The 22,889-nt window shown below is 38.5% G+C and overlaps 1 protein-coding gene across 2 annotated transcripts in view; it reads left to right on the forward strand.

The window, feature by feature from the left end:
• The first annotated feature begins 6,760 nt into the window (after window positions 1-6,760).
• The window catches only part of Lhfpl1 (LHFPL tetraspan subfamily member 1), a 54,237-nt gene continuing 38,108 nt past the window's right edge, over window positions 6,761-22,889 (forward strand). For both annotated transcript variants that reach the window (XM_055604972.1, XM_055604973.1), the window contains exons 1-2: window positions 6,761-6,795; window positions 13,196-13,821. In XM_055604972.1, the coding sequence (XP_055460947.1) occupies window positions 13,440-13,821 (382 nt within the window). In that variant the 5' untranslated portion in view covers window positions 6,761-6,795; window positions 13,196-13,439. The remainder of the gene's footprint in view (window positions 6,796-13,195; window positions 13,822-22,889) is intronic.

A 22,889-nucleotide genomic window follows, 5' to 3' on the forward strand; every position in this document is an offset into this window, starting at 1 on the left:
CTGTTCTTGTAGAGGAAGAATCATGGGAAATATCAGGTAAGAAGGTGGTAGAAGTAAATAGAGAGATGGTCTCCTATGAAGGACTTCCCATTTGAAGTCCATTAGTGGTAATTCATACTGTAAAAATTGTTTCTTCATTCTTTGAGGATTTCATATAATATATTCTTATTATATTTTTCTCCTCCCAATCACTCACAGATCCTCACTTCTTTCCCTACCCATTCAACGTGATGTTTTGTCTCTCTTTTAAAAGAAAAAAAGGGGGCCTGGAGAAATGGCTCAGTGGTTAAGAGCACTGTCTGCTCTTCCTAAAGACCCAGGTTCAATTCCCAACACCCACATGGCAGCTCACAACTGCCTGTAACTCCAGTTCCAAGGGATTTGACGCTTTCATGCTAATGCACATAGAAATAAAAATGAATAAATAAATTAATTAATTAATTAAAAAAGAAAAAAGAATACCTTAAATTCAAACCCCAAACAACAATAAAAAACAAACACACAAAACCCACATACAAACACTCACACCAAGACATGTACTCATACACACATGTACAGATATACAAATAAATATACACAAAAAGACACACACATACATACAAGCATGCAAATCTGGAGTCTGGTTTGTGTTGGCCAGCTACTTCTGAGCATAGAATCGGCCCTAGAATATAGCTGATAAATCCAGAGTCACTCCATTGGAAAAAATAAAAATGAAAGAATGAAAAACTGTTGTTCTCTCTCATAGCACCTATCAGCTGTACGCAGTTTCTTGTGTACAGATGGGACCTGTGCTCTCTTCATTTCCTCTGCATTCCAGTTGTGTTTGGATTAAGCTTGTGAAGCTCTTGTTCATGCTGTCACACTCTCTGCTACTTTCTATGTGCATCTTCCCTGTTAATTCCTTCCCAAAAAGCCTACCCCCACTCTAGGTCACATAGTATTTTGCTCACATGATTCTCCCCCCTTCTGTCAATGCTTGTATTAAAATGAAATCTGTGCAAGCTTAAGCAATTTCATAGAAATTGTTTGGAGTAGGAAAGAATGCCCTTTGAATACTAGATATTTGGGAATTCCACAAAGAATGTAAAATCAGATTATACACATCAAGGATCCACTGGCCTTCCAGAAACATGAGGAAATGCTGATACAAGTGGCACCTGAGGGCATACTCCATCTGTGAGTCAATAATGTGATTTTCTTTGCATTCTGAGCTAAGTGGAAGCTTAGAAGAAACAGCTATTGCTTTGGGTAATGGTTCATGTTTTGATGTTTTCTAGCCAAGCTCTGTGTGGGGATTTGGAGTGTCTCCAGCTTGTGCAGATATGCACATACTGTCGCAATCATGTGTGCGTATAAGCAAGACAAAATCCCAGTTTAGGGGTAGGGAGGAGGAGGTGGCCATGAAGTCCTACTACAGGGTTCGGAGCTACTGATAACTGCTGGCTGCTGCAAGAGGTAGAATCAGTTTTCTTTATGGGTGTAACTCTCATAGTTGATAACACATCAGGGAATGCTTCCACACCCAAGAGTTTGTGGGCTGTATAATCTGGCTCCTAGAGCTTAATGAAAAGAAGAGAAGAATTAGGATGGATAGGTAGGCAAAAGTGGATATGGGAAGAATTGAGGAAAGTGGGCATAGACACTATAAAAATACATCATATAAAATTCTCTAGGAATTAATGAAATATTACTTAAAGAACTTAGTTTTTAATAAACTCCAACATTTTCATTCAAAAGAAAACCTCCAGAATATCCAGTAGTTAGCCCTAGGTCAGGGAAAGTAACAAGCAATAATGAGGAATTCTCATGACCTTTGTGATTGGCAAAGTTGAATGGTTATTTTCTATTAAAAGATTAAAAGCTTCCTCTCACCACAAAAGGAAAGGAAAGAAAATAACTGAATACAAATAAGAACACCCACCCACCATTCCCTTTAAGGATAACACTAAGGAGGTTAGCATACTGAAATCTACCCAAGATGTCTTTATTTCCTGTTGTTATCTTTTATTTGTTTGTTTTGTGGCAAGTTTAACAATAGCTTGTTTTAAGACTTTTTTTTTTAAACTAAGACCTTTTCTTTCCTTCTAAGCCTTAGACTCTAAGGGAAGCACTGGGAATCCCCCACTCTTCACTGGAGGAAACAAACAAAAATAAATGGCAAATGGACACCAGGGAACACAAGGGACTTAACTAATGTCTTCCATCAATCCTACACTATGTTTAATCTGAGCCTTTTAATGAAACACCAAGTATTATTGAAATTGTTTAGAATAGGAATGAGTACTGTTTGAATACCAATCACTTGAGAATCCCACAAAGAAGACAAAATCAAATTATACACATCAAGGATGTACTGACCTTCCAGAAACATGAAGAAAAGCTGATGCAAGTGGCACTTGAAGGCACACTCCATCTGTGAGTCAATAATATGATTTTCTTTGCATTCTAAGCTAAATGGAAGCTCTGAAGAAACAGCTGTTAGCTTTGGGTAACAATTCACATTTTGATATTTTCTCCCTAAGCTCAGGACAGATGACCTTCAACACAATTAGCTCTTTAATCACCAGGATGCCTCATGATTATTTGATGTCATCCTGCTCTCTACATTCACACAAAACTCTATTATTAGATTTCTCTCAAAGACTGACAGGCACAAATGGGGATGCAAGTGGACATGTTTGTCAGAGAAAGAGACTTGGCTTTCATAGATTTCTGCAATGCCATTTTGCTGGCTTATCATATCTCCTCATATATTGCCTTTCTTTTTGTCACTGTGTACCAGATCGTCAAAAACTTGTTGTCTACACAGTCGACTACTTTCGAGAAGCCATTGTCTGTTACTGTTCACTGTCCACATTGTAATGTGAGGCTAACGTTTCGGTCCCTGTCTGTCATCTTGTAACTAAGTTTTTTTTGTAGCTTGTGATAATGAAAAAATTATGTTGTTCTTCTCCTTTTTCTGGTGTAATTCAATGAGTCTGAGCTTTGTGAGAGGCGTTTTTCATCAAACCACATTAAATAGTTTTATGTTTATTGCATTTTCCTTTGTGGGGAGGAAAACTCGGTGATAACAGAAAGGCATTGGTTTGAGGAAGGAAGTAGAAGAGAGATGGAAACAAGGTCATGATGGGTTGGGCAATAGTTGTAAGTGGCTTGTACAATGCATGGATAGGGATTGTAGCAGGAGGAGTTAAGGGAAAGAAGAGGTCCATGCTTGGCTCATCTCATTTGGACTTTGGACTCATGTTGATGAAAAGCCCTTTGCTTCTTCATTTGGATGCTTAAAGCCAGTTGTTTATTACCCATGCTATGTACCTATGACAGTCAGTTTGAGTTCATACAAACTACAGTCACCTAGAAAGAAGGAACATCAATTGAAAAAAAATATTTCTATCAGATTGGCCTGTGGGGAAATTTCTTAATTATTAATTGGTATAGGAGTGCCAATCCACTGTGGACAGCACTGTGCCTTGGCAGGGAGGTCTGAACTATAAGACAAAATAATTGAGCAAGCCAGAGGGATCACATGAGTTAGCAAGGTTCCTCCACGATTCTGCTTCAGTTTTCTCCACATTCCTGTCTTGAATTCTTGCCTTAGTTTCTCTTGATGTTGGATGTATGTAAACCTTAAGATGAAATAAACCTTTTCCTTCCCATGTTAGTTTTTGGTCCTAGTATTTATCACAGCAACACAAAGCAAACTAAGATAGTAGCAGAAGCTTTGTGGTCAACTTTCCTATATAATTCCCAGTGGTTTACCTCAGGCCTCCTGATCTCTCTAAATATACCCATCTTTAGCGCAATGCAGAGGCTGCACTTTTAGCCTATATTTGGTCAGGAAACCACTCCCTCGTCTTTGTAGGCCAGAGATGGGAAAAGCTTAGGCAGAAAAACACCATTCTCAGTCCACTATAGGATTAATGAAAGAAAAGATATTCTTGTTGCAAAGAGAGACTAAAATACCCAGCAATTACTTCGAAAGGTGGCACTTGGTAAAAGACCTAACTATAGGCTTGGACTTATGCACTTAAATGTAAGCAGTAAAATGCCCTACGAAGTAAGAGAGTAATGCTAATTGAGAAGGATTGACTTACAGACATATTGCTTATAAATCTAAATAGAATCTTTATTTTATAAGTTTCTTTTTTTTTAGCTTTACAAGAAATAATTTTAAAAAATCTCCACTGGTCTTAAGTAAAACTGACTCTGCATAAGAAGGTGACTGGTAAGAATTTTCCACAGATGAGAAAGACACTGAAGAAATTAGGAGTATCCTAAACATAGCTCCGTTTTTAGTGGTGAGCAATATCAGAGACAAGTGAAGCCAAACAATTACAATGGGGATATAAAAGAATACTATAAACAGTTGTTTATCTCCACATCTCATAAGTTCAAAGAAATAGATGGATTCCTAGGAATGTGAAATTTACCACAATTGAATCATAAATAAACAAGAAATCTGTGATAGTAAAAACAGGGACTATTTCAATAATGTAAATTTTTTTTAAAAATATCCCTAATTAATTACTATTAAAGAATCCCTTAATGAGATATCAGCAAATTGAGTTTAAAGAACACTAAAGTGAAATTTATACTAGAGAAAGCAAGCATAACTTAATATGTAAAAGATTTAGTGTATATAATATACACATTAACACAATCAACAGCAGAAACAGGTGTTCATAAGTGTGTGGGTTTATTTCTGGGTATTCTATTCAATTCCATTGATCCACCAGCCTGTTTCTATGCCAGTACCATGCAGTTTTTATTACTGTTGCTCTATAATATAGTTTGAGATCAGGGATGGAGATACCTCCACAAGATCTTTTATTGTAGGGGATTGTTTTAGTGATTCTGGGTTTCCTGTTATTCCATATGAAGTTGAAAATTTTTCTTTTCTTGTCTGTAAAGAATTGTTTTGGTAATTAGGTGAAATTTTATTGAATCTGTAGATTGCTTTTGGTAAGATGGCCATTTTTACTATGTTAATCCTGACAAGTCATGAGCATGAGAGATCTTTCCATCTTTTGATATCTTCTTCTAATTCTTTCTTCAGAGACTGGAATTTTTTTCATACAAGTGTTTGACTTGCTTGGTTAGAGTTACACCAAGGTACTTTATATCCTTTGTGGCTATTGTGAAAGGTGTTGTTTCCCAAATTTCTTTCTCAGCCCATTTGTGTTCTGTATACACGAAGGCTACTGATTTTTTTGAGTTAATTTCTCTGCTGTTTTTTCTTTGTTTTTATAATTTTAATTTTTATTAATTACAATTTATTCACTTTCTATCCCTCCTGTAGCTCCCTCCCACCTCCTCTCCCAATCCCTCCCTTTTGCCCCTCTTCCACCCATGCCCTTCTCCCAGTCCACTGATAGGGGAGGTCTTCCTCTCCTTCCTTCTGATCCTAGTCTATCAGGTCTCATCAGGAGTGGCTGCATTGTTTTCCTCTGTGTCCTGGTAAGACTGCTCCTACCTCAAGGGGAGGTGACCAAAAGGCAGGCCAATTAGTTCATGTCAGGGACAGTTCCTGTTCATATTACTATGGAAGTCACTTGGACACTGAACTTTCATAGGCTACATCGGTGCAGGGGTTCTAGGATATATCCATGATTGGTCCTTGGTTGGAGTATCAGTCTCAGAAAAGTCCCCTTTGCCCAGATTTTTTGGTTCTGTTGCTCTCCTCGTGGAGCTCCTGTTTTTTCCAGGTCTTACTATTTCCCACTTCTTTCATAAGATTCCCTGCACTCTGCTCAAAGGTTGGCCATAAGTCTCAGCATCTGCTTTGATACCCTGCAGGAGCCAGCCACAAATACTCTGCTGTTTTCTTTTTTTTTAATTTTTTATTAATTACACTTTATTCATTTTGTATCCCCCCATAAGCCCCTCTCTCTTCCCCTCCCGATCCCACCCTCCTTCCCCTTTCTGCATGCATGCCCCTCCCCAAGTCCACTGATAGGGGAGGTCCTCCTCTCCTTCTTTCTGATCTTAGTCTGTCAGGTCTCATCAGGACTGGCTGCATTGTCATCTTCTGTGGCCTGGTAAGGCTGCTCCCCCCTCAGGGGGAGGTGATCAAAGAGCAGGCCAATCAGATTATGTCAGATGTTAGTTTGCATCATCACTGACTCAAAACTTTCTCTATTGGAGCATTGTTTTCCAGAAAACAATATACAACAGTTTGAAGGAAAGTGCTGTTTAAAGGTGAGGATGTTTGTTCGTTTTTTCCCCAACTCCCTAATCCCTGTGTTAGATATTATTTGGGGGTTTGGAGAAAAATTAGGGAGAAGCTCAGTTCCTCAGTGGGCATTCAGCAGGTGAGGAAGTGAGCCATAGAAATGCAGCTTAAGTGTGTGTATATGAATGCGCACACACACACATACACACACACGCGCGCACGCGCGCATGCACGCATATTGGGGGAGAGAGAGAGAGAGAGAGAGAGAGAGAGAGAAAGGAAGAGAGAAGAGCACTTGGCAGCTGGGAGCACTTGGAAGCTAGGAGGTGGGAGGTGAGAGGGTGAGGGCTCAGTGCCTGCCTAACTGGTTCCTACTTAAAGTGCCTTTGTATAAGAGGCTGAGTTTAAAGCCTCCAGCACAGTTGGAGTTAATTCCATTATGCTGGACTCCGCCCCTCTCTCCCAAAGGTAAAGCTAGGTTTTCAGGCATCACTGCACAGAGCAACTGGGATTCCCATCCCTGTCTGGCAAGCTGTGAGAAATTTTTTGGTATTTTTTTCCTTATTTTCTCCAATCTGAACCAGAAGAAAAGGAACAAGTCAATCAGCCTTCGTGGTTAGAAGGTAAATATGCAACTTGGCCAAATGCAACTGAAGCAGCTGGATAAAAACAAACCAACCAAATAAACAAAATCCCTGCTTTGCTCTTCCCTTGCTCAAAGCTTCTTCCCTCTCCTTTCCTCCTGCTTCCTGTCCTTTCATGTCAAAGCTCAGAGAAGCTGTTTTTCTTCCCAAGGGCAGCCTGGTATATTTATACTTCCTCATAGTTGGTTGCTTGCACAGTCTTTGTGGGATCGGTCTGGATTCCTATTTCATATTGACAAGGCTTGAAGACCTAAGGGTTAAGAGCTAGCTTCTTTCCCCCAAAGGAGTTTCTAACCTGAAGAGAGAAAAGGCAGACTTTCTCTGGGAGTAGAGGAAGTGATTTTGTTCTAACTTGTCCATCCAAGTGAAAATGAATCTGATTTCCCGATGTGGTAGGGCAGTATCTCAGACTTGCCTAAATTGAAATTACAGAACCAAAACAATAATCAGGTTAAACTGAAGTGCAGATGTTGAGTCCAGTAAGGCTGGAGTTAAATCTTGGCATTCATTCAGTAACTGTTTATGAGTTCCTACTATGTGCCAAGCGTGATGATTTACAAGAAAGCTGAATGACGTTAACTGTTAATCCATGCTAACAAACAGCACTCAGCCAAGTAGTTTCATTTTATAGTGGGAAAAGAATAGTAAGAACCCCAGGAGCACCAACTTCTAGAGGGGTTTTAAAGAGAGGGGGTAGGAGGAGGCCAGAGGCAATTTTCTTTTTCTGAGTAAAATCAAGTTATTTCTATTATGTGACAATTCTGTCTTTTCTTTTTTTGGTTACAGAAAAGATAATTGATACCAACCCTGGTTTCAGATATACCATGTATGTTATGTTTCACTTGCACTTCATGCCATTATTTCCAGTATAGATGAAATAAAAACTCAAAGGCTTAAAGTGATTTTGCCCATATTCACATCACCTTTGAGGAGAAGACTTCAGGTGTCTATATCCAACTTGATTTCAAAATCCCATTCATTTCCACTAAAAGAGGACTCCTCAATCATGAGTGCCCATCAGAATAAACTGAGAATTTTAAAAACTGAACTCAAATTCCGTGAATCTGGAAGAGAATTGAGAAATTCTACTTTGAAAGAGCATCTAAAGTAATCCTGATGCAGGGGAGTTACTGCTCCTAATATCAAAGACTTTTTTTTTTTTTTTGATGCTACATTCCAACTATTCTGAACTGAGTGGAAGACCATTTAGTCTGCCTTCTTTTCAGTTGTGGAGGCATTTTATTCTGAGGACATGGAATAAAAGATTTATTTTTCTGCATAGAACTAGCAGGTTGCAGTTATGAACCTAAAGATGAAGGAAAATGTTTGCTTTGTCAAAATCATTCATTCCCTTGATGGTAGGATTCATCCTTATATTGAAAGAACAGCTGAATTACCTGATAGGGTGTGGTAGATTTCCTACTCAGCCAATTAATCATTGAAGAGGGGGGTACTTTTATTTTGTCGGGCTAGATTCTTCCCAAGTTTATAAATCATTAGACAGATAGGTGTGTTCAGGAAATAGCATTTCAGGGTCAGGAGAAGCTCATGTGAAATTTAGGAAAATCACCCAAGTTCCCCCATTTTCAGCCTCAAACATTGGAGAAAGAGAATGGGCTAATGTGGAATTTTTTGTTTATTTTGTTTTGTTTGTGAACTCTCCCCACCTCTGCACTGCTAGCTCTATTATTTAAAGGTGACCTTCTAGGTTTTTGATTAAGTTGATTGAGTACACTGCAAAGGCTCAAAGGGGCAGAACAACCACCTCAAATTTCTGGATTTTTTATCAACCAGGTTGTTCTCTATATCTGTTTACTCTCTTGCTTCCTGAATTTAGTCTTGTGTTTGCTTGTAAAGATCTGTACCTCAGGATGATGAGAGACAAGTAAATAAACAAAGTAACCCAACATAGCTGGTTCTGCAAGTCTTTCTATGCTAGACAAAAAGAGAGGGATGGGTGGGGTTGGAGGCCCAGGAGTAGTTTCAGCAATCTTGAAAACTGAGGTCAAAATTAGTGTGATGTTCTTAGAGTCACACAGATGCAAGTAGAGAACAAAGCCCATTGAGAGACATTATCTTGACAGGGAGTCAAGCACAGAAGACCTTCAAGCAGCTGTTCTTGAGGAGGAGAAACTTCTAAGGACATAAGTGGCAGACATAAGGACACAGGTAGTTGGGAAATGATTGGAACATGGTTGCTTTCTTTCAATATTATGTTTAAATGAGAAAGGTCTGGAATGGGTAGACTGATTATAAACCCAGCCTGATACAAGAGAACTATATCTATAAGACACATATGTCTGCACATCTTGCTGTTTTCCAAATACTGCAGAAGATGTACCTGTAAAAGTTTTGGCAGGTGGGCAATGCACACTGCCTAGGAGCTGAGGAGAAAGACTTGTCCATATTCCTTTACTAACACCAATGCCAAAATTCCTATTTCTCATACAACCATGTTTGCAGCAATTTTTGCATTAGCACCTGCAGCTCAGAGTCTTTATTGTCTGAATACTGTTGCCATTGGGAACTGTTTTATTTATTTTTAAATCAGAATTTATAAAATGATCTCCAGTGGGAATGTAAGAATTTGTGTCTTTCTATCAGGACTAGAGAAGAGATTAAATTGGTGAAGGTTTCCCAATAGGCAAAATGTAAGCACAAAATGTTTCTAGTTTAATTGCTATTAAGTGGCCACATCAGAATGGGCATATATGATAGCAAGCACTAAGAAAAAAAAATGTATGACAATGGGAGAGGAGGCTCATTTTGAAGAATGGAAAATATGCTAATAAAAGAACACGTAACCACGTAAATTCTCTACCCACCTACGCATGACCAAAGAAAACACTATGGTGCTGTGTTGATTTCTAAAGTGCTGTTTGTCTGCAAGGCTAGATATTTCAGGACTGAGAAATAGAAGCAAAGTGTATAGGGCATTAGGATAAAATGAAGGATGGCATTGTTTATCATATTTATTGATGTGAGAATAAAGTGACTTAATCAGCTTCTGGCAATGAAGTTGGATTGCTTTATATAGCTACCATAAAGGGGATTAGTCTATTGCAAGTGATGCAGCTAAAACCAATTGATAGACTGTGCATCCCTGCTCAGCAACTGTGAATGTGTGACAATGTGACTACATACATTGCACATGCTCTGCTGATTCTCTGTCCACCTATGGGGAAACTAGGCCCTCTTTTACTATATGCTCCAGAAATAATGAGTAACCAAACCTCTGCAATCTAGTCACTGACCTGATGAGGTCGAGAGTCCATGATTCAGAGAGGAATAAGGCAAAATGTATACACCTCACTTTTTCAGGATTGAATTTCTTGGTAAGTTTTAGGTTAATATCATTTGAGTCATGGTCATAGAGAGAGAACATTAGAAGATCTGAGGCAATGATTCTTAACCTGATGCCCATTGATGATGTTGGCTTACAATATCTCTAATTCTAAATATGGTGACTGTCTCAACTCAGGTAGTTTTGGACTTTACTGAGTTTGTCACAGGAAATTCCACATTCCACAAAACGCTTCAGTCCCAGGCAGCCTTTGTTTACACCAGTCTTAATGAAAATAAGGAAATTCTAGTTTTTCCAAAGGTTAAAGTACTTAATTTAAATTCTAAAAAACAATGAGTTTTTTTTTAATTTTTTTTAGCTAGATACATTTGTACTAAAATTTAAGGTTTTGACTTTCTACACTTTTTCTTCACAGTTCTACTTTTGAAATGAATCAGGGTGATACTAACTGGTAGTATTGTACTTCATTTAACAGCATTGTTTTCACAGATGAGGTCAATGTTATATTAGAATCTTTTTCTCCTTATCTAGTTGTATATATATGGGAAAGTGTCACTCTGTCTAGCCCAGGATGGCCTCTAACTACCATTCCCCTGCCTTACCCTCTCCAGCCCTGTGAGTTTAGGTGTGTATTTCTTTGCTGGACTTCTTCCCTTTCCTTCTTTTATAGTCTGGCTATTACTAACTGATTATACTCTTCCTCTGCCGTATATACTCTGCCATTCTTTTTAGTTGTCATGCTAGAACTTTTGATCTTAAAATGATGATATTGATGGGAGACTTTATTGAAGACTTCAAGTGCAGGGCTTGAAGCAACCAATGCTCTTGTTACACAGTATGACTTGAGAAATGGGCATTCCTCTTGTCTACCTTGCTTTGTAATTCTTCTCCCATTCTGAAGTACTTTTGAAAATGTGTATCTGAAACTCTTGAAGCATTTAACTGTAATAATACAGGGTGATACTCTAATTCTATTTGGGTAAAACTGCAGGAAGAGAAGGTTGTTGGTAGGAGAGTGAGAAGTGATAACTGGGCTTTTGAATCACTATGTATCCTTGGGAAAGTTGTTTGGCTTTCTGACCCCAGTTTGATTATTTGTAAATAGAGGGCTAGTACTTTTCTTACAAACTTGAGAATTCTAAGTACAGCACATGAAATAATGGGACCAGAAATTTTGATGATGACACCAGTAGTTATTTACTAGCTTTTACTTTTTCCCCATCTTGTCTAGGCATCTTAGTTAAGAAAGAAGTCCACCATGGAGCACTGATTATGCTTTTCATATTCTTACAAACTCCTCCATAACAAGTAGATGTATTACCTCATTGTGGTAAAACATACCTGCTTTCTAATAGCAATTATTCAAACCAGTTCTACTCTTTCCCCCATTGGCCTCTAATCTCTCACCACATCTTTCTTTCATTCTCTCTACTCACCAGCAAAAAGCCTCATCCCTAGGGAACCAGGTCATGGTACTTTCTTGTCAAACCTTAGCATTCCAAAGTAAGAACCTGCAATTTATTATCTCAGTTCCCTTCGTGCACAAAACATATAGCATAAAATATATATGTATCAAGAAGAAAATGTGATGGAGTGAAAAGAGAATATAATGCTAGGAAACAACTCAACTCTGGCTAGTCTTATGTACCCCACTAGCTTTATACCCTTTGGTAAAGAACTTCCTCCTTATACTCATATCTATAAAATGATGGCAGGAGGGCAAGTTAGCATTGAGTGGTCCCCAAACTCAGGCCTCATAATCTTCATATCAGGTTTCTAGTTCCGGTGTGTCTGGTTACTAAGTGTGTCTGGAAAATATCACTTCCTGCTTTGCTGAGCCAAACTGACCCATATGTAAAGCAAGAAGGCTAAATTAGGTGATTCATTAAAGTCTCCGACAGTCTGGGAATTTGATGATTTTTTAAAAAAAGTTTATTAAGCAAAGATGAATTGTAATGCCTACTCTGTTCCAAGAATCATTTGATGGTGCTTGCAAAGTCCCTTACAGCTAGGTCCTGAGAACCCAAATAGAGGTGATGCTTGCTCCTGTTGTTCTCCCAAATTGGCATTATGGTGGTCTCATACAGGTAGTCCTTATACTCCCTGTGCTTTGGGCCCCCCTTTTCCAATATCACCACTTATAACTCTAAGCAGTAGTGGTGAATCAGAGAGAAGTTGTCAAAACATTCCACTATCTGCCCGCTAGAGATATTGTTAGTGCATTCTCAAACTACATTGTGGTCTCTAGTTGCATTAGTAAGGAAACTAGCAACAACAGGTTAATGGATTGAGAAGAAAGTGGTTGATTTTTGATGGAGGAGTCTGGGAAAGTCATTTGGGAAGCCAGTATCCTGAATTTGAGATTACTTGTTCCAAAGGGAATCTACGAAGACCCATACAAATACACACACACACACATACACACACAGAGACACACATGCATGCATGCATATTCATCTATCTATATATCTATCTATCATCTATCTATTGATCAGTCTTTCTAACAATCTATCAATACAGAGATAGATATAGCTGTAGATATAGATATATAATGTTCTTCTCCAGAGAAAGTTTGATATTGAAATATTTCTGGGAGATGAGAAGCATTCTTAACTGTATACAGCAAATGATGTGGATGGTTTTCTTGGTAGTTAGTCTAGGAGTAAATGCTGATGTTTGACATATTGCTCCTCAGTTCTGTGGGAAGTGACCCAGTGATAGACATAGGATACAAAATTAGTCAACTTTTATTTTATCATACTGGTTTCACTTTGGTATTTCTGTGATAAGCATACACACTGTTGGACACTCTAAGTCAAATTGTAACATCTTAGACTGCACTCTTATATCTTAAATAGGGGCAGGGATGGGTCTTTGACTTATCTTACTCTTTTATTTTCTGAAATAAAGTGTGTCACAAAGTCATTCAGCTGGAATCCCTGGGAACTCTTAAGACAGCCTTACTTTCTGACTCTCTTCTCATGTTGTATATCAAGAGTTAAAAGCTAGATGATAAGCTACCATTTGGTTTGCCAAAGCAATCACTAATTCAATTCTGTGACTCTTCCACTACAGCCTAGCGACTATAGAACTCTGAAGTAGGCAGAAGGAGAAAATGATGAAAAACAATATCCCACAAAGGCCCAAATGACATTTGAGAGAATGATCTCCTCCAGAAGCAAGACCCATGTGGCACACCCATAAGTCCCAGGACCGGCCAACCTGATGGAAAAAGGCCAGTGGAGGCTGAATCATAACTTGCTGTTTTTGCTGCTGTGAACCATCTCATCTCTCCATCCTTGCACAAACACCTGGGACCATGAGGAGCAGCCTTACCCTGATAGGTACCTTCTGGGCCTTTCTGTCCCTAGTTACTGCTGTGGCCAGTTCTACCAGTTACTTCCTTCCTTACTGGCTGTTTGGATCACAGCTAGGAAAGCCAGTATCTTTCAGTACATTCAGGAGATGCAACTACCCTGTGTGGGGAAATGGGCACAGTCTGATCATGGTGGAAGAATGTGGGCGCTATGCCAGCTTCACCGCAATACCAAGCCTGGCATGGCAGATATGTACAGTGTTGACAGGTGCTGGCTGTGCTCTGCTGCTCCTGGTGGCATTGGCTGCTGTCCTAGGATGCTGCATGGAGGAACTCATCTCTAGAATGATGGGGCGTTGCATGGGAGCTGCACAGTTTGTAGGAGGTAAGAACTGTCCCAGGGATTGGAGATTTGGGGTGATGGATGTGAAAAACATGGTATTACGGGAAAATACACTCTTGCTTCTTCTACTTTGATTGATTCCAAGCCTATGAATAAGTATTTCCTTGAAATTCATTAAGAATTTACAGAAAAATGAGATAGATAGAACTTACATCAATGACTTTGTCTCCTTTTTATCAAATGTAGAAGAGAGGGAAAAAAAAACAATGATCAATAGAAGTGGGGAGTTGAGATAAATGAGACTGGATAACAGGCACCAAAATACAGTTTTATAGAAGAATTCATTCTGGTTCTATGGCTCATTAGGGAGACCGTCGTCAAAAGCATTTCATTATATTGCTTCTAAATATATAAACTAGAATGAGAAGATCAAGAAGGCATCATATCCCAGTATAGATAGTGAACAACCCCTTGGAGCAAACAGTGCTCTTAACTGCTAAGCCACCTTTCCAGCCAACTTACCCCTTTTTGAGACAGGGATTCTCTGTCTAGCCCTGGATGTCCTGGAACTCACTCTGTAGATCAGGTTGGCCTTGAACTCACAGAGTTCTGCCTGCCTCTGCCCTTTGAAGGCTCGGATTAAAGGTGTGTGCCACCACACCCTGCCTGCTATTTATTTTCTAAACAGACTACTAATGACTACTTTTTGGTCTATATCCAAGGTTAGCCCTACCTGGTAGCCACTAAATAAATTTACCCAGTTGTTTTTTTTTTTTTTTGTGTGTGTGCTTTAATCTACCCTATTTTGTCCTTTGGCTTATTCAGGCTCCAATTATTTTTAGTGCAGTCATCTTGGGATACAGGTAGCTGGAGGATAGTCTAAAAAAAAAAGGCAAAATTCAGAACAGACAGAGTGCAAGTAGGCAATGAGATTAGGTTAATTTGAACCCAGAATTAAGAAACTAAATTTAGATAGGCAAATGTATGCAAATATTTTTTCTATTTTGTATACTTCCTTGGGGCCTTGGGTAAACTGCTGGTAGAAACTACTGTTGAAGTTTGTTGATACAGGTTTTTTAATCTTGATCCACTTCATTAACATCATCACTTCTATTAAGCTCACAATGTGGTAAGAAAGGCCATACTGCTTGGATTCCACTTGTTTTATGACATGGTCCTGTGCCTACCTAGCAAATGCTATGGATTTTTCTGTGTTTCACTTCCATTGAACATATCCCCTTGAAATATGATTCTTATCTGCATTCTAGTTCCTTTCCCCAATGACTGACTAAATTTAGGTGGTCTTGGAGTAAGGCAGTAGTGATGAACTTAAGCAATTACTCTCAATGAGATAGTGCTGGGTTAGAGTTGGTCCAATATCCTCTTTCCCACAGAGGACATTTGTTATGTCTAGGAAAAATGTGGTTATTAAAATTTAGAAAAGTGCCATTGAGAAGCCCCAGACTTTCTAGTTACTTCTTTATTCAAGCTCACTACAAATCTTTCATATATGTGCTATCATTCTATTTGCAATTCATCTTAATTTTTCTACTTTTTTTGCAGCTAACAATTTTCTAGAGACATCAAAAGTAGAATTAGATTTCTCTTGAATGCCACAGTTCTAAACATGTTGCTAACATTGTTAGGATTGCACAACTGGGTTACATGGTGGGTTCACAAATCAAAACATGCAACTGGGTCAATGTGGGAAGTTTATTAGGGGGAAGGGAAAGGGGTCTCAGAGACTGTCTCTGGATAGGGCAGGTGAGAGAGAGGAGGGGCTTCGAGTTCTCTTATAAAGCGACCCAGAGCATGTGCAGGTAGTTTCAGATGGTCTGCAGATGGCCTCACAGATACCCTCATAAATGCCCAATAATCAATTTGTTGGGTCCCTTGTGGCTGGCCATAGAGACGCCTGCTTACGGATTCCCAACAAACATTACTAGAAACAAGTTACTTGACTTCTCATGGAGTGTTCCATGAGAATCACAAATCATCATTTGGCTCACTTTTTACCTGTATTTGTGGGTATGCTAAAATTAGCCCACAGTGTCAATGAACATATTTCCCGAGGAAGTGAAACATGACTGATATGAGACATGGTGATTCCTATCTGCTGGGATAATATGAACATATGAAACTTGAGTTACTTTCCATCTGTTCCTTTTTATTTCTAGATTTTTTTTTTGTTTTTTGTTTTGAGACTGCATTTTTCTGTGTAGCCCCAGCTTCCTGGAATTCATTTGGTAGACCAGGCTGGCCAGGAACTCATGGAGATTCACTTGATTATACCTCCTGAATACTGGGATTAAAGGTATGCATTAGCATACCTAGGTATTTCTAGACTTTTATTTATACCTATTATGTCTTGAGTACTGATCTCTTCTGACAGGAGAGTGACAATTTAGTGCCACTTGCATCTCTAAGAGCATTCAGATGAAAGAAGGCTGCAAGTGGCAGAAACCAGAAGTACAATGACCACAACCTCTACAAAACTGCATTAGCACCTTCTCTAAGTTCCCTTCCTCTTTGGAACCCAACTGAGACTTTTTTAACCTTCAGGGTTCTCTGTGAAATTCATCTCTGCTTATCTCATCTACAAGATTTAGAAACTTGAATGAACAATTTGAGGCAAGATGTAGAATACAATGAGGATTTTGAAATTTGAAAGCTGTCAGGAATAGAACTTTGGTTGGGTAACAGATATCTTTGGAAAGGAAATCAAAAGTGAATCACATTTGAACCTCAAATGACACTCCCACCATATATTCACTAAGCCCCCTCTTGATAGGGTTATAGTTACAGTGCTTACATCTAAATGAGCATTGTTAAAATCAAGAATAAAGTGGCATCTAGATTAGTCTTAGAAAGGGCAAATGGGGTTAGATGAAATTTAAAAAGCTTATGTACAGCCAAGAAAACCATTAGTGGAGTGATCAGAAAGCCTATAGAATGAGAGAAAATTCTTTGTCAGCTATACTTCAGATAAGGAGTTAATATCTACACTATATAAAGAACTGAAAAAAAAAAATGAAACACACATACACATACACAAATATGCTGTTAATCAATAGGAAGTGACCAGACAGTTCTTAAAAGAAGAAACACAAATTGCCAATGAATATTTTAAAGTGGTCAACATCCTTAGCCATCAGGAAATGCAAATTAAAATTGATTTGGGAATCCATCTTAGCCCAGTGACAAAGGCCACCATCAAGAAAACATATGACAATAAATGCTGATAAGGATTTGGGAAAAGAACTCATATTCCCTCTTAGTATTATGGCAAATGGCTGAAAGCACTATAGAAATAAGCTTAGAGTTTTCTCAAAGAATTAATTATAAGAAATAGTATTGAGAATATGCCACAGAGACAAATGTACATTCTTGTTTGTTGCTGGTCTTTCTTTATGATATCAAGAAAAGAAAATTAACTTAGTATCAACAGATGGATTTATAATGAAAATATGAAAATATGGGTATATATACACAACCAAATTTTATTTTACTATATGGAAAATGAAAATTTCAGAAAAAAAATAGATGTATCTAGAATTTATATTAAGTGAAATAGCCCAAATTCAGAAAGGCAAATGATGCATGTTCTGTCATATGGGGATCCTAGCTTTCCATGTATATATACACATATGTATGAACACACAGAAAAAACCACTATTGAGTATCAGTGTGGATGTAGAGCATGAAATGAGAAAGAAGATGGGAAGAAGTAGAAAAGAGGTACTGAAAAAGAAGAGAGGGCAACTGAGCATATGACATGTAGGTGAAAAGACTATCAGAGATGGAAGTGTATAAGGCTGGGAGTGGGTGGAGAATAGTTTAAAAAGATCTATATGAATTGTATTTGAAGAGTCTGTAATGAAAAGAAATACTTTGTGAGCTAGTTTAAGGAGAAAAGGAGTAAAGATATGTTATCAGGATTATCCCCAGTCAGAAGAATGATATTACAAAAGACTCCTAGACTTCTGCATTTTCCGTGTCTGTAATGAGCTAGATAACAGCTATCCAGGCCTCCTTAGTGGGGACTGGTGACAAAGTTGTCTTTCATGGGAAGGAATGATGAAGAGTGCTTTGGATTATCAGATTTTCTAGGATGAACTTGGAATTTGATAATTCCTATATCTCTTCAGAGCTCTTGGGTCAGATCCTGAGAGGAAAAGTCTTTGTCAGTGGCTGTAAACAAACCGTGGGCAGTGTTTGGAGCTCCATGGATAGTATACAGACAAATGGACAGATGATAGATAGGTAGGTAGATAGACAGAGAGACACACAGATATATAGATAGCTAGAGAGAGAAAGAGACAGAGAGAAGAAGAAGAAAAAAAGAAGAGAAGAAAGAACTGTGGGAGTTTGATTTGTGCTTCTGTAGAGCTAGGGGAAATTAATTTTGCTTCCCTAAGCCTGACTGCTTCTCGGCAGCTAGAGCATTAACCAAAATACATCAGGGGAGGAGCCAATTTGTTTCAGGTCTGGATTATCTCTGCCAGACCCCAAACCACTGAAGAGATGGAGGATCCATTAAGAAATACCTCCTCCCCCTGCCTGACTCTTGTTCCCTGGTCTGGCAGCTGCCCACAGAGATGAGTGGTGGGAAGTGGGAGAGACAGGAAGAAATAAAGAGCTGCTGGCCTGACTCATACTCAGCAAGGTGACCTGATGGGACCCTTGGGTCCCATTTGCTCTACATGCAGCTGATGCAGCTGTCCAAGCTAGGCCCAGAGAGTCTTCCACTGGGGCCTCTGTGCCCTGTTCCAACAGTGAAGGAAACATCTGGCCAGGAGATTATTTCAACACTGGGGATGCTGAGGTTTCCAACCAGCTGGCCCCCAGTCCCCAAGAAAATGATCATTATTCACATTCCCCTGGGTCTACATATACAAGATGTTTGTGAATTTTCTTTTTTCTTCAGTGAGAACTAAAGAAATAAAGAATAGGTGAGAAGTGAATATAAGGAACTACTTGGCAGGAAAAAGTGTGTAAGATGTTGGATCAGGTTACTAGAAGTAAGCCAAGAATCTTTCTAGAACAGAAAATGTATTGGAATCCCCTGGCATGCTTAAAAGAACATGAACTCTCCAACTCGCTAGTTTATTTTTTTCATTTTGATATATGCAGCAACAGGTGGAAAGCTGTGAGTTTTAGAAAATATCCCCAGTGAAGCCTGATGTGAAGCCTTTCCAAAACCCAAAAGCAGCCCATTGCTTTGGACATATACTTTTTGATAAAAAAAAAATAGAATTTAACATATCAGACAGACAGCAGTGGATTTCCATGTTTAAGGTCACAGCATTCCCTGTTTCCAGCTGAGTATTGTCACTGAAGACAGATAACTCAGAAACTGATCTCAGAAATGACACTGTCTTTCTGAAAACTGTTATCTTTCAATACATGTGTATGGTGTGTAGTGACCAAATCAGAGCAATGCATATTTCCATCATCTCAAACATTTTATCAGTTACTGTGGATGAACACATTTCAAACCCATGACTTTACTTCTTTTGAAGCATGAAGTATAGTTATTACATTCATTTTTAACTTATTTTCACACAGGTATACAGATGCGGACTCTACTAATTTATTTTATACCAATTAAAAAAGAAATCCTAACCTTTCTTGAAATTATAAATTTCTTCTCATGTTTCACCAGATATTATGCCATTTATTCTTTCTATGCCAAGAAAGTATTTGCAAAGTGGCCTATTGCTTGGAAAATAGTAGTCGAGGAGGTTTACCCACCACTAAGGAGTTAAGTAGTAAACACAAGTTTAGGACCTTAAAGTACTTTTTATGCTCTTTTTTTTTTTTTTTTGTCTGACAGTTTCTCTCCTTTCCCTCTTTTCCCCCTCCTCCTCTTTCTTTCTGCTGTTTGTGTGTGTGTGTGTCTGTCTGTCTGTCTATCTGTGTATGTCAAAGGAAAACTTGAAGAACTTTGTTTTCTTAGTCTACCATGTGAGTCCTGGGCATTGAATTCAGGTTGAAAGGCTTAGCACCAAGTGCTTTTTTACCTGTCGCACCATCTCAGGAGTCCACAGATGTTTTAATATTTCACTTGTTTCCCTTTTAGAACAAAATTCTATTATATTGATATACAGAGCAGACTGTGAACCGGGTGCATGTGAAATACCTATGGTTTAGTTTTAAAACTATACTATATGGTATTTCAAACATGTACAACCCAGAATGACCATTGCGCAAGTGAAGCTGCAGGATTCTGCATGACCCAATCACATTCCCTGGTCTGTACAGCAAACATTTGAAGCATGATTCCAGTACAAACTAGACATGTTTAAGGAAATTGTGTCACTTTTGCGTAAAGAATCTGTTCTTTCTATAATTATCTCTGTCTGTAAATATTTACTCATTGCGCCAAGTCCAGATCCATTTCAATGTCCCTATGTGAAGGCTCAATTATCTTTCACCATCTCTGGCAGATATAAACTATTCTATAGCTCTAAAAGAGAATATATATATATATTCAGAGTGCAGACTTGTAAATTTCCTGGAGTTGCCTTTTACTTGAGGTTGTTGTAAGAAAAATAAGCTGAACAAGTTAATAATATTTAGCACAACTTTGGTGCTGTTCAGCCATATTCAACCCACATAACTATCTTGATTAGAAAGGCAGGGTCTTGGTAAAAGTTGTGGTAACAAAGATAACAAAATGTCTGCTCACTTATGAACAAGGACAGGGAAAGAAGCAGGTAAAATTCAGTGAGAAGGCTAAAAATTTTCATAAATAAATACAAGGCATTGACTGGCTGGGAATATGTGCTGGAGGGAAGGTTATACAGCTGTTGGTCCATGGGGAATAGTTATTCTGGGTGACTGGAGAATCTGGGGCAGAAGTAAATTAGTGGAAGGGAGGATTCCATGTTGTTTTAGATTTACCACCTGCAAGGGTTTGTTTTGATATTGAAGTTGTTGAAGTGTCTGAAGCCAAGCCGATCAACATAGGTCAGTGTGTAATCAGTGCAGGGAATTCAAATTACATTAATATAGTTGGTCTATTTAGTTTGAATTCCATGTTATTTTTCTTTTTTACAATTTATTCATTTTATATCCTGATTGTAGTCACCTCCCTCATATCATCCCAGTTCTACCCTCCCTCTCTCTCCCCACTTTCCCTTCCACTAACTAGTTCACTGAAAGAAAGAGTTCTCCTCTCCTGCCATCTGACTCTAACTTATTAAGTCTCATCAGGACTGCTTATTTTGTTTGACCAGCTACATTGTGGAACAGTGGACTATTGGATATTTGCTCTATCCAGTAAGAGCGAGGAAAGATTATAACACCTTCCAAAAGGTTTTCTTTGCCCTTTTAGTGGCAAATGAGACTAAGCTGCTTCTTCTTCTTCTTCTCCTCCTCCTCCTCCTCTTCCTCCTCCTCCTCCTCCTCTAGGTAATTTCTCAATATTTACTCCTTACTGGCCTGGAAGTTGCTATATAGAACAGTCTGGCCTTGGACTGACAAAGATCCACCTGCCTTTGCCTACTGAGTGCAGAGATTAAACAGGTTCACCACCATCAGTAGAGGCAGATGTATTGGTGTGCTTCAGGCCCAGGATCAACAGCTTCATGTTCTCACAGCATTCCTCAGTCCCTACTTGCTGCAGGGAATGGCTCAAAACTCTACCTTCTAACCTGAACTTTTCAGGGCAAGGACTTCCTCTTCTCCTCACCATATAATCTGGACATTTTGTTCCTGTTACCCCCCCCCCCTCTGCATGGCAACCAAGAGCTGCTTCCAATGAACCTACAGTTATATACTTTAACTTGCCTTACATGAGAAGCAGCCCAAGCTCCTCATTTTTTAATTATAGAAAAAGGGAGGAATGTTAGTATTTAGACATCCTGTTTCTGGGTTGCCTAGCACACAAGGATGTCATCATGTGTTACCTGACAGGTGTTGCACATGGCAAGCATGATTAAGTTTATCCATAAAAGGAACAACATGCCACTTTGGCTCTCTCTTGCCTTCTTGCTCTTGCTCTCTTGCTCTTTAGTTCTTCCCTTCCCCTGCTTTCTTTTACCTTTCTCTGTTGGGGCAGACTCTTCTCCCCACCATCTCTCTCTATATATATCCATCTCCATCCAATAAACCTCATTGGATTTAAGACTGTTTGTGTGCATGGCATTTTTATCTAAATACTAACACACATTATGGTTAGAAAGGCAGTAAAAGTAGAGGTTAGGAAGAACACACTGTAATAGTGCAAACCAAAACTACAGCTCATATGTTGCAGGACTAGGATTTTAAACTAGTTTTTTTTTTTTCTTCTACCAAGTCACCTGCTTTTGCAACTATAATCATGTTTTTCCTTAGTGTTGCTACCAGAACCAGGTACATCTCGATCACAGCAAGCTTTGAGAATGCATATTCCTGGGCTGTAGTTAAATATCTGGAGATAAAACTCAAGAACTTATATTAATTAATGATAATAACTATAAAGTTACTTTATATAAATCAACATGAAAATTATGAATTTCACTGTAATGATTTTCATATGATTTCATCTCTTGTTTCTCCTCTATCATTAGATCCCGTCCTTCCCCACATAGATGTCCACCCACATTTTGTCCTCTGTATAAATTTTAAAAATTAGTTATGTCATATGAAGGGAAAAAAATGTGATATTTGTCTTTTTGAGTCTGTTCTATTTGGTTTATCCTAATGATATCTACTTTTATCTTCATTCAAGTCTCATGATTTTGTTTCTCTTCATAGCTGAATAAAATCTCATTGTACGTATATGTGCTTTGTTTTTTTATCCACTTATCTAGATTGGTTTCATATCCTAGCTACTGTGACTAGTACTGAAATTAACGATGGTGTGCAGGTGTCTCTGTGATATGCTGATTTAGAGTCCCTCACATGTATACCCAAATGCATATTTTTATTTTAGTTTATTTTAATTTTTCTTTTAAATCATTACAATAAAATTATATAAGATATACTGATCATCTTTTGTCACCTCTCTCAGTTCCTCCTAGATCCTCTCATGTCCCTACCCACTCTACTTCACTTTCTTTCTCTTTCTCGCAAATAAATCTCCAAAGTCAAAAAAAGGCAAATAAAATCAAACAAAAAGACAG

This window comes from Psammomys obesus, unplaced genomic scaffold (genome assembly GCF_907164565.1).
Source record: "Psammomys obesus unplaced genomic scaffold, mPsaObe1.curated_primary_1811, whole genome shotgun sequence".
NCBI lineage: Eukaryota > Metazoa > Chordata > Mammalia > Rodentia > Muridae > Psammomys > Psammomys obesus.